This window comes from Myxine glutinosa, chromosome 6 (assembly GCF_964187855.1).
Source record: "Myxine glutinosa chromosome 6, kmMyxGlut1.1, whole genome shotgun sequence".
Classification (NCBI taxonomy): Eukaryota; Metazoa; Chordata; class Myxini; order Myxiniformes; family Myxinidae; genus Myxine; species Myxine glutinosa.
This window is the reverse complement of record NC_136266.1, coordinates 61552181-61565572: the sequence shown is the minus strand read 5'-3', so window position 1 is coordinate 61565572 and position 13392 is coordinate 61552181. Positions and strand designations below refer to the sequence as shown.

Sequence of the window (13392 nt, the reverse complement as noted above, 5' to 3'; positions counted from 1 at the left end):
ATAATACGTTTTGTTTAACATCCCCTCTCCCCAAAACAATAAATGAAAAAGAAAGTAAGCCCTAACTGTCAGAGAATTTATTTTGATATATCTCAGAATTCGAGGAGGAAAACATCATTTAAGAATAAGAATAAAAGCTTTAATGCAGTAAAACAGAAAAAATCTTTCCAAAGAAAATTCCTGGATCCGGAATAATATCCTGAGCTTCACCAAAAACTAATCAATTCTTCCTTATCCCAAGGGCAATCATCCCACCAACTTTCATCCAACTCCGTTCAGAACTTTTCCAGATATCTTGTTCACGAACATACGAACACACACACACACGGACGGGCACGATCGAATGCGTTACTCCCTGGCGGGAGTAATAAACCTGAAAATCGCAGAGCCAGAACCAGAATTATTTATTTGGTCTGGGAAGCCCATGCGAGGTTTCTTCTTCTTCAGCCTCTCACAACCCTGGGTGAATATGCGATCTTTTTAAAAAAAGTTGGAATTTTGCCAAATCTGTTTTATTCGTTTGTTGATATACCTCAGCCATTGACAAATCTGGAACTAAGTCTTTATAAGTTCATCAAATACTGACACCGCGAATGACATTCGCTGAGCTAAATGTTGATATCTCTTCTGAGGTAAAAAAGAAAAAAAAAGAAAAACAGTTTTAAAGCATTATACGTATCAAACGATACATTTTATGAAACGGGGAAACCTAATACACACTTTGGTGGTTTTAAAATGACAGAATATGTCTTTATTAGAAAGAAAAAAAATGAACATTGAAGACGACGCTGCTAAAAAAATACACCGCTCAAACGCATAACCACGAGTTTAAACTACATTTACAACAAATATGAAAACTATTTTCATATCACAATGTTAAATATAGAATATATAGAAGATAATGTTTAAAAAAATGGGCCCTATCTTCCAATGGTAAAAAAATCCTTCAAAAAATTCCTGGATCGGGAATAATAACCTGAGCTTCACCAAAAACTAATCAATTCTTCCTTATCCCAAGGGCAATCATCCCACCAACTTTCATCCAAATCCGTTCAGAACTTTTCCAGATATCTTGTTCACAAACACACACATGCACACACACACACACGGACACGAGCGAATGCATTACTCCCTGGCAGGAGTAAAAATGGCAGAACGAGGCTGATCCTGAAAAGATGCCTTTCTTCAAGGAAAAAAATCAAATCCATAAACCAACTCGCAATATCAGTATTCTAGTACAGCTGCAGAATAATAAACTGGCCACCAGCAAAAATCAATGAACTTGATATCAAAACAAGGAAACTCCTCACCATCCACAATGTTTTACAAAAATCAATTCAGCCTGAGAACCTGCCGAGACGAGAAGGAGGTCGTCGTCTGCTGGAACTCAACCAGAGTTACAATGGCACAGAGTGACAACGATAGGGTTAACTGCGTACGTGAAAAGTTCAACAGACTACCGAATCCAATCTGAAGGCAAACACAAAGCCAACAAACCCGAGAGGTATTCCACCGAGCAAAAATTGCAAGAAAAAAAAAAGATTGCAAAATACATTTTAAAAAACCCCCCAAACTTTGTTATAATAGAGCAAACGTATATGGTTCGCTATGTTTGTATGTATGTATGTATGTTTACATGCGACGAAAACGTCTTCTTCTTCTTCAAATAAAATTACCACCCTCTTAATAAACCACCTTTAGAGGCCATTTTTCCCCGCAAAGCGGGGGTTGGCCTTTTTCGGGAACCGTGGTTGTTGTTGTTTTTCGTCCCCTTTTTGAAGCAATGTTTTACGGCCGGATGCCCTTCCTGACGCCAACCCTTTTTGCCACCTTTAACGACAAGCAGGGAATTACCAGTGAACTGGTACTCAATTAGCCGACCTCGGAAGGATGACAGGCTGAGTCAACCCCCCTGGCGTTAATTCAGCGATCGACCGGGATTCGAACCCGGGATCCTAGGATCCTAAGCCGGCACCCTAGCCGCTAGCCCAACACCAGGGTATCCTCTTAATGAACCCTTTTAATTGTGTTAAGACTGCTGAGACCCCTCAGACCTTTGATGACCCTTTAATTCCCCCAAGACCCTTCAGACCACCAAGACCCCTGAATACCCAAAAACCCTGAATACCCGAAGACCCAAAACACCCCAAAGACCCAAAACACCCCGAAGACCCAAAACACCCCGAAGACCCAAAACACCCTGAAGACCCAAAACGCACCGAAGACCCAAAACACCCCGAAGACCCAAAACACGCCGAAGACCCAAAACACCCCGAAGACCCAAAAGACACCAAAGACCCTTAAGACCCAAAAGCCTCTGAAGACACCAAAGACCCTGAAGACCCAAAACATCTCAAATACCCAAAATACCCTTAAAGGCCCAGAGGATCCCAAAGACCCTGAAGACCCAAATTTCCCTGAAGACCCAAAACACCATGAAACCCAAAAGACACCGAAATGGTCAAAGATGCCTACCCCTCTGAAACCACGTGTGGTGAGGCGCGCGGAGCGCGCCGAGTCATGCCAGTATCAACAAATATACAGCGACAACTGGGAAAACGATAAAAGAGCAGTGAAGTATAAAAAAATATTTGGACAGATTGAGCATAGATGAAGAAGGGTCATTGGAATGGTTAAGAAGAGGTTCGCTCAATTGGTATAGAGAACGAATCATAAGAATGATCGCGCTGTGGTTACAACCTGTGACAAAATCCAGTAACGGGCCGATTGGTAAATGCGCATTTCACGTGCTATTAAAAACTTAACTTGACGCTTTTCATTTATGTTATCCCCCCCACGGTTATATTAGAACGAGCTGATTTGTCACAGGGTCACGGATTGTTTAACCCCATTATGGGGCCTTTCAAAAATTGCGTAACGTAATTGTTTGGGGAGGCAAATACCGTGCTTGTTGACAAGCTTGATTATACCCTGCTAATAATTTTTATTCGACATATAATTAGATTTTTCTGGGTTCCTCATCATGAATAACACTCGACCCAATAGTCAGGTTCCATATGTCCAGATTTTAAGGTTCGTTCTGATTTTGTGGAGATTTGTAACCATTTACATTTTTGAAAGGTTTGAGAGGCTCTGATTCTGAAAACCAATGTTCCCATTTGATTTGAATTTTATTTTTCATATAACATCAAATTGGAAATAAAATATTTTCAAATCAAATGGAAACATTGATTTTCAGGGTCAGAGACCCTCAAGCTTTTCAAAAATGTAAATGGTTACAAATCTCCACAAAATTAGAACGAAATTACATACGGAACCTGACTACAACCAACGCCAATGAAAATCTTGCGCAACAAACCCGGGGTGTGTATAATCAGCAGAGGCCTACAGGCCTGACATCTTAGGCCCACCAGAAAACCAAGATGACAGCCATATTTTGTCTCAGTACCATGGTGGGTGCAGCTGTCCGACCAATGGGAGCACATTTCAAAAATTGACCCCCGACAAGAACAACAGCAATGCGGAGATCTTTTGGACCTGCGACACATCACAGGTAATGAATGCCCAAGACCAAGGACACTATACCAATGGCTTTAAGAAGATGGCAGGACTGAGTCAATCTGACAGGTCTGCAAGGTAGGAACAGAAAGTACGAGCCACATCCTATGGGAATTTAAAAAAAAAACTCGTGTCAGAAAAGTTGTACGTACACACAAAGGCACAATAGGGTTTCTAGAGTGATCCACTGGCACATCTGCAAAAATCTCAATATCCCAGTTTCAGAAAACTCATGTAAGCATGAACCAAAAGCAATCACTGAAAACAAGGAAGTAATGCTCACATTACTTCCTCAGTGACGAGTCAGGAAGCAGGGCTCAGCGACGATCCTGAAAAGAGCCATTGGAACAAAACTTTGAGAACAGGAAAACATCACAACTTGGTCCATGAATTGTGATCCCTTACTGAAACGGAGTTTTATATTTCGACACCTGGGATGCTTTCGCTCCCCCTTCTGAAACCAGCATATGGAGATAACCAACGGACAGATGCTGCTCCTTTTAGTAAAAGATGAGCCTGTATGCAGCGAGCCAAATATTCTGCTTGGAGCTCGCTGTGTAATGAGCACTATGTGTCTTATGACTGTCAGCACTATTTAAAACCCTTTAATCAAATCTGGACAAGATAAGCTGATGGTCAGTTACGTGCAACATGACGTTCAACACCAGCAAGTCACACACTCTCACACTGTCTCTTCACAAGGATCATAAGTCGACCTTAATAATCCAGTTCTCTGGACAACCCACTGGAAGGGGTGCAGTCCTTGGAATTCCTTGACCTCACAATCTGCCATAACCTTTTGTGGGAGGATCATATCTCAAAAATGGCACTAAAGGATAACCTGGGACTGTCGCTTTCCAGCTGCCAGCATGTATTTTATATGTTTACATTATGGTTTTGTTCCTCATATATGCAATTCCCTCCCCCAGATTATACCAGGTCACAAGTGTTTCTCCAAACCTGCTTAACCTTCCCAGGTCCAAGCTTGCCTTTCTTTACGCTTTTAAGGAAAATAAAAAGGTGCAAGTGCTGGAAAGGAGTAATTGCACAGACTAAACATGCCTGATGTTGGCTTAAGGGTTAAGGTGGTTGGCTAAAGATCTTAGGGTCTTGAGTTTGAACACCTTGTCGTGCTGCTAAATAACACTAAGTGGGTTGACCCAGCCTGACATCCATTCCGATATCGTCAAAATGAGTACGTGGTTACTGGAAATGAGGAGCACTGCATCAGGGGCACAGCAATGCTGCCCTACTTTGACAAAAGGAAGCAACTGTCATTTTTGTCGAAATTGAGTTATCACTTGTTCTAGGGTATTTGAGGTATGCTGTACACGTTCGTACACAAAATAAAGTAACACGACCCTCCATTTCTGAGATATCATTTCTGATATTTGGCATTTCTGCCAAAGAGAGCAGAAAGACAAACACATTTTCCTCATTTACAAGAAACCTCCTTTCAGGCAGTTGCTTCCTTTTGTCAAAGTAGGGCAGAATGCTCCCAGTAATGATGCTACCAACAGCCACAGGCTGGATACAAAATAATAATAATAATAAACGGACGAGATAACCCAAATGACCTTTACCTGTGCAGTACCATTTATATTTGATCAATTTCTGTTTCGCAGCATTGTCAACCTCATGTCCCTGTAAACATGACATTGTGTTGTGTGCAGGTGATATCTCTCTCGTAAAAGTGGAACACATACAAGACGATAATGATTCCTCAGCCCTACAAGCTTTGGGTTGTGTTTCTGTAAAGGAAGATCCAGATGATGATGCAACAAACTGCAGTGCTCCTTGTTCAGCAACTGGTGAGCAGAAACATATAAAGTATTTAATCCTTCTTGTTAAGGTAAAATTAATGTTTTGAAATGTTACTATTAAGGAGCAAATGTGTATGTCACCAAAACGACAAAATTGCCATTTAAAAGTTGTTGGGCCTACGTAGAGGCTCAAAACTCTGTTCTAACTCTTGTACGAACTCCAATACTGGCCTTAAGTGGCCACCTAAGGGCAGCAGTCGAGCATGTACTTTAGCCTTACTCCGGTGCACGTACTCCAGCATCTCCTCAGGCCCAAGTTCTGATAAACCGAGAAGGGTACTTCCACCTAGAGGGTGTGGGATACGCGCTAGATGTCGTAAATAATTTGATGTTGATGAAAATTGATTTTGGCTTCATGTTCTTTGTTTTTACAGACCATTCAAGAAGTAATATTTTCATGGTGAACAAAATTGGTCTTTTGAAGAAACAATCACTCAGTCAACACTCATTGCCTTTAAATCACAAGTCCAGCTCTCGTCAACACAGCAGAAAGGTTAAGATAAAACTTTCAAAACACAAAAAGGTTCTCAAAAGGCAAAAGTGTAATGTTTGCAATAAGGTTTTCCCTTCACTGAGCAGTGTCAATAGACATATGATGACCCATACAGGAGAGCGCCCACACGAGTGCTTTGAATGTGGGAAGGGTTTTCGTTATAAATATGTCTTAGATGTACATAAATTATCCCATAATGGTGAACGCCCATACAAGTGCTCTGTTTGTGGTAAAGGTTTGTCTCGAAAAGTTAATTTGAAATTGCATATGAGGGCCCATGCTGGAGAGCGTCCTTACAAGTGCCCTATTTGTGATAAGAATCTTGGATATAAAAGGACCTTGAAAATACACATGATGACCCATACTGGAAAGTATCCTTACAAGTGCTCTGTTTGTGGCAAGGGTTGTTCTCAAAAACGTAATTTGAAATTGCATATGATGGTCCATACAGGAGAGCGCCCATACAAGTGCTCTGTTTGTGATAAAGATTTCCCTCGAAAACGTAATTTGGAATTGCATATGAGGGTCCATACAGGAGAACGCCCATACAACTGCTCTGTCTGCAGTAAAACATTCTCTCAAAAGGGAAGTCTGCAATTGCATATGAAAATCCACACAGGGGAGCGCCCATTCAAGTGCATTGACTGTGGGAAGGGTTTTATTTATAAACGTATGTTCGAGGCACATAAATTAACCCACACGGGAGAGCGCCCGTACAAGTGCTTTGACTGTGGGAAGGGTTTTCGTGATAAAAATGCCTTAGACGCACATGAATTTATCCATACAGGAGAGCGCCCGCACAAGTGCTCTGTTTGTGGTAAAGGTTTCTCTCGAAAAGTTAATTTGAATTTGCATATGAGGGGCCACACAGGAGAGCGTCCCTATACGTGCTCTATCTGTAGCAAAACGTTCTCTGAAAAGGGAAAACTGAAATTGCATTCGACTGTCCATACAGGAGAGCGTCCTCACAAGTGCTCTGTTTGTGATAAATGTTTCTCTCAAAAAGCCAAGTTGAAATTGCATACCAAGGTCCATACAGGAGAGCGCCCATACAAGTGCTCTGTCTGTGATAAAAAATTCTCCGAAAAGAGAAGTCTGAAATTGCATATAACTACCCATACAGGAGAGCACCCATATAAGTGCACTCTTTGTGATAAACGTTTCATTTATAAAAAGAGCTTGGATGCCCACCAGACCAGCCACACCAGAGAATGCCTGCAAATCTGCTCCGTCTGTGGTAAAGGTTTCTCTCATATAGGTTACTTGAAATTACATATGAGGGCCCACACAGGAGAGCGCCAGTTCAAGTGCTCTGTCTGTGACAAAATATTATCGAAAAAGAAAAGTCTGAAATTGCATATGACTACCCATACAGGAGAGTACCCATATAAGTGCACTCTTTGCGATAAGAATTTTATTTATAAAAAGAGCTTGAATGTGCACCAGACCAGCCACACCAGGGAGCGCCTGCAAATCTGCTCTGTCTGTGGTAAAGGTTTCTCTCATGTAGGTTACTTGAAATTGCATATGAGGGCTCACGAATCAGAGCACCCACACAAATGCTCTGTCTGTGATAAAGAATTATCTGAAAAGAGAAGTCTGAAATTGCATATGACTACCCATACAGGAGAGTACCCATACAAGTGCACTCTTTGCGATAATAATTTTATTTATAAGAAGAGCCTTAATGTCCACCGGACCATGCACATCAGAGAGCGCCTGCAAATCTGCTCTGTCTGTGGTAAAGGTTTCTCTCATATAGGTTACTTGAAATTGCATATGAGGGCCCACACAAATAAGACCGTCTGTAAAAGTGCGCTGTCTCTCTCTACTCTCCCACCCACCTCAAAAAACCCACCTCTCCTATGACTGATTCATGTGATGTTAACTTCTAATAAAGAAGAGACTTGCATTTCCCTGCATAAACATTGCCCATGTTTGTTGCATCTAAATTAAAAGCTATAATTTCAGATATGGGGCCACTCATTGAGTTTATATGATTGAGACCAATAACGATACGCCATATTTGTGTGACAAATTGTACATGAAAATACTTTCAAATGAGGATTGGTTGTATAAAGTGTTATGAAAATGACAATTTCTGTATTGTTTATGTTTTGCCTTTATTAATTGGAATGGTTGATGCCATTACTGTTGTTATGGGGACTTGCTATTTAGTGCATGCACGATTTTTGTCGTATAATTGTTTAATATTTGCAATGTTATTTAAGCAAAGGTTGATAATCATGTGAATGAATTTGATAATCACAGTAAAAAATGTCATGTAATGAGCAACTCACCACTTGGCATAAGCAGTCTTCAATGTTGGACATTAGCCTGGCTGAGTGTCACGGCATGGGCTTGCCCAGACAGATGTAGCCATGCCCGAACACGCTGAGGCTTTGGACATCTGGGCAATCATGTGGTTGGCCCTTGCTAGACTATGCATGCAGCTATAAAGGTTTGTGACCTGATGTGGAGATAGAAATAGTTGATATAGAGGGGAGAGAGAGAGAAAGAGAAAGGGAAAAAGAGAGACAGAGAGAGAGAGAGAAAAAGAGAGAAAGAGAGAGAGAGAGAGAGAGAGAGAGAGAGAGAGAGAAAGAGAAAGAGAAAGAGAAAGAGAAAGAGAAAGAAAAAGAAGAAAAAAAAGAAGAAAGAAAGTGGTGCTGAGAAGAGGTCGACAGATGGAGGGCAGATATTGGTGAAGTCACAGTGGGATCTTTGACATCCACCAAATGATGCCGCAGACAGGACACCCAGTTTAACTTCCATCTGAGGGATGGCACACATTGATGAATCAACCTGCCTTGAAACACTGGGATGATAGGGTGTAGCTGGGTCGAGAATTGAACCCAGGCTACGCAGCTTAGAGGCGAGTGTGCGTACAGTAATAGCCTGATTTACGTCTTCCCCTTTTACGTCGTCACATGACTTAATACGTCGTCATATACGTTATTAATACATGTGAATACGTCATCACGTTATTAATACCACTTATCTATTTGCATTGCCTCAACTCACACTAATGTCGCTTTAAAAGCCATACCTTTTGTTCTCTAGCATTTTCAGAACTTACAAGACTGAAAAAGATGCCAGAATATATCGCTGAAGTACAAAATTGGGAGAATGCAAAATTGCCAAAAACACTACTGTATTTTGCGTCATACGTAAGGAAATGTGATATACTGTCGTAGTGGAATTAGCGGCATTGTAAAAGTGTTACCTTATAAGTGAAATTAAATGTTATTCGTCAAATGGATGCTGCTTAACGTGCCGTTGATGTTGCCAGTTTATTAAGTTTGCCTCCGACTACGGTGCGTACCATCTATAAAAATGAAGGATGACGAAGAGGTACTGCCATTGCCATGTTCACCTGCTTCTGGAAGAGGTTTATTTTTATTAAAATATATCTGGTAATTGTGTTTTATTTATTTAAACACTAGCCGAAAGCACCCGGCGTTGCCCGGGGTCTTTTTGAATGAATTTACTATGATAATTCAGCTTTTACTCGCGGCCGTAGAAGATTGACTACTATAATTCAGCTCAGCTTTTAATTGCGAAATGGGCCCAGCCTGGCCGAAACGGCCTCGACCGGCCTCGCCACTGAGCCGATAACCTTCCCAGTGCCCGTCCTGACATTCTTAGTTCTTTTTGAATGAATTTACTACTATAATTCAGCTTTTACTCGCGGCCGTAGAAGATTGACTACTATAATTCAGCTCAGCTTTTAATTGCGAAATGGGCCGAGCCTGGCCGAGGTGGGCCTCGACCAGCCTCGCCACCTAGCCTATAACCTTCCTGGGGCCCGTCCCGACATTTTTATTTCTTTTTGAATGAATTTACTACTATAATTCAGCTTTTACTCGCGGCTGTAGATGATTGACTACTATCATTCAGCTCAGCTTTTAATTGCGAAATGGGCCCAGCCCAGCCGATGCGGCCTCGACCGGCCTCGCCACCTAGCCTATAACCTTCCCGGGGCCCATCCCGACATTTTTTGTTTTAGAGGTTTCCTCCTATCTTTCACCCTTCAGGAGATTAGCACGTGCAGACAAACAAACAAACAAATAAACAAAAACTTTCTTTTGTATATAGTGAAGTCACGAAAAATGGAACACTTTCGTTTTTCTCAATACAGGGCTTGATATTTTCTTATTACAAATAAAATATCCACTATTTTACACTTGTATGATGTGTAATGGGGTCTCCTCTACCTGCAGAGACAACTTCAGTGCAATAAAACAATTTTTGGTTCTTGCGTGACAGGTTAAAGGCCAAAAAAGGGGGTATTTTTGGCATTAAAATGTAAAGTAGTTAGACGATGACATTTCTTTGATCAACTATTATTAGCAGGAAGGTTTTGAGGTGTCTCCTTATTTTTTTATGTAAAATTTAAATGCTAAGGTTTATTTCAGTGAAAAAATTATCGTTCTACCCCTCTTCATTGCGGAGTAATTGAGATGGGAAGATGATGCTATTTTCAAAGTGAGCTCAATTTGAGTGGTACTAATTATCACTCTACTCCTTTATAAATGGTAACAGAATAACTATATCTTTTGCATTTTTCTGTTGTAGATACCATTCTCTGTTGAAGTCTATAAGTAAAATTCAATAAACATATCACATCATAAAAAATTTTGTATGAGAAAATCATCCAAAAATTTCCGTCCCCTTATGTCACGTCCGTCACACCCTAATTTATTCAAAAAGTAAGAGTGACAAAAATATGAAAAAATATGCCTGAGACAGCTTCAACCATTAGCTATTCTCAAACATCAAATGATTAATTTGTGCCTTCATGTTAATTTGTAGAAGGGGGAAATAATGATTCCACCCCCTGAAGTGTCACATCCGTCACACTGTGACGGATGTGACATAAGTACCAGAAATGACAAACGGTGCTACTTTCATGCATTTATACATGTACTTAAAGTTATAATGAAACAAGATGTTATTTTAATGACTTTGTTTGTATTGAGAGCCTAGACATCTGGCTGGTCCCAAATTATCCCTTATTTTGTGCCTTAATTTTCAACCGTGAACATTCTTTTCTAGACTGCACATGGCATGCCTGGCGAGTCATGATATTTTTTCATTTTCTTTAGATGGAAAATCCAGATCCAGACGAAGTTAAAAGGCAAAAAGCAAGAGAACGCCAAAGAAAACGGAGGCAGAAGTTGAACGATAATCCTGAAGAACTGGAAGAATTAAAAAGAAAGGATGCGGAAAGGAAACGGGCAGAACGAGAAAAAGAGAGACAAATAATAACTTCAAAGAAAAAGAGGAAGCAACGTAAGGATGCCAAAATGAGGCAGAGACGCTGCAGAGAGGCAAAGGCTGAAAAGGAAGGAAGGACAATAGTGCATAGGAAAGCCAAGAAGGATGTAAAATCCATGACTCTTGCTGAAAAAAGAGCATATGAGAAGCTAAAGAGGGCACGCAGTCGGGAAAATATGGCATCACAAACGAAGCGCCGTATGAAGGAAAAAGATAGGAAACGAAAAAAGGAGTATTGGAAGGTACAGCTTAGAATGCCCATGGAAGATCCAATTGATAAAGCAAATGAACTTCCTCAGTCACAGAATAGACCTACAACCACGAGACAAAACTGATATTACCATAGGCAAAGGCTGCTTGAAAGATTGCCAACTTCAAGGGAGCAAAGAGCTGTGGTAATGCAGTCTATACTTCTCTCTGCTTCCCCTGGTTCGAAAAAGATGTATGATCGACATGGGATACTGGTGAAACCAAAGAAAAGCAAACGTTGTTTAACTTCAGGATTTGAAGGAATGATCTTGGATAGGGATGTTGGAAGAAAGATTTCCTCGAGTCATGCCCTGAGGATAAAACAAAAGTACAAGAACATTTCAAAAGCGGCCAAGTCACTGAATGTATCAACGGGAAAGACCAGCAAGCCGGACTCTAACTCAACCCTCATATGCTATGGAAACATGTGCCGAACCAAAATATAATTTAGTGATCAGGATTTATTTGTGGAATATGAGTGCTAATTAGAGGTTACAGAATGTAGAATTGAGAGACATTTCTATTCACTACTTTGCCTCTCAATTCTTCTTTTGTTGGTTCTTTTCAGAGTTACAGAGGGCATTTATATTTGACTTTTCAGGACAGTAAGTGCTCTCACTCACCTCTATCTTTCGCTTTCATTTCCTTATACTTTTGCATCAAATTCCTTTTCCTATCTTTCTACACCTTCTCCCCTTCTTACTTCTCCATCCCACTATGCCACCTAAGCAGAAAAAAAGTGAAGAAGAAAAAAGAGCACAAAAACGGTTACAGAAGCAAGCCCAGCGTGCTAACCCTGTAAAGAGGGCAGCAGAGCAAGAACGAGAGCGAGCTCGGAAAAGGACCCGCCGCGAGGATTATGACTACAGATCAAAAGAAAATTCTGCCTCCAGAGAAAGAATGCGACTATATCGTCAAGACCCAAATTATCGATTACAAGAAAATGCAGCCTTGAGAGAGCGTATGAGGGCACGCAGAAAGGATTCAGAATGTGTGGCACTTGAGCGCCTGGCAAAGACTGCAGCAAGACTTAAAAAACGTGCAAGCACAGGACCACGTGAACTTGAACGAGCACTGGACACAGAGTGAATCCAAGAGTGCAACAAAATTAACCTTTTTAAAGTCCATGAAATAATTAAAATTTATAGATATACTTAAACTTTTCGGTAAGTGGGGACGGGTACTTTTTTGCCTGTGCTCACACACCTTAGACTGCTGCCCTGGTTTCAGAATTCAGTGTGTGCTCACACACTTTGGTAAACTGCTATTTCTGTTTATTTGCTTCGTTTAAGATAGAGTTACAACAATCTTGTAAATTGCTCTTTGATGAGCCTACTCCTGTAAGTAAAGAAAATAAAATAATGTAAATAAAGATTTTAATTTCCCATTACCAACATGGTGGCACGACTCCTGTTTATCTAGTATTTGGTTAAATTGCCTATTTACTCCAACCTCTTGGAATCTGGGTCACAATAGACCCCGTCACAGGGGTGTAGTTGCCTCCTTGAGAGTGGTCATTTGATCTCGATCTGTGGGTTGTTGTGATCCCCTCGCTCATGCCAATATTTGAGCAAAGGGTGTTGTTTTTTAAATACTTTTTGATCATCCAAGATTGGTTCAAATCATAAGCAACTCATTGAAAATGAACGAATCGTTTATTTGAAATATTATTCTTCACTACATGCTTTTGAGTCACTCCAACCCTTGTCTGACGATTCAGAAAACACACAAAGCACATGTACAGCAAAGGATGTTATAATCACATGACAATTTTTTTCTAGAACTCCTATTGCAAAGCTTTGTTTTCAATCAGTAAGCATAGATAACACCACCTTGGATACATGTTGAACAAATATTTGCCAAAATATTATTATTATTATTTTTTTGTATACTGAATGGAGGCTCGTGAAAGAGCTAACATTTATTGTCCCCCGTCGCACAGCGGAGCGAAAGGGGGACTATGGTTTTCCCCTCCGTCCGTCCGTCCGTGTGTGCGTGCGTGCGTGCATGCATAAGCGAAGGACCGCA

The 13392-nt window shown here is 40.7% G+C and overlaps 1 protein-coding gene across 3 annotated transcripts in view; it reads left to right on the top strand.

Annotated features, from left to right (window-relative positions):
- Nucleotides 1-9097, top strand: part of LOC137429864 (uncharacterized) — an 85815-nt gene extending 76718 nt beyond the window's left edge. For all 3 annotated transcript variants that reach the window (XM_078779930.1, XM_068120186.2, XM_078779931.1), the window contains 2 exons: nucleotides 5193-5330; nucleotides 5717-9097. In XM_078779930.1, the coding sequence (XP_078636056.1) occupies nucleotides 5193-5330; nucleotides 5717-7704 (2126 nt within the window). In that variant the 3' untranslated portion in view covers nucleotides 7705-9097. The remainder of the gene's footprint in view (nucleotides 1-5192; nucleotides 5331-5716) is intronic.
- Nucleotides 9098-13392: the final 4295 nt, after the last annotated feature.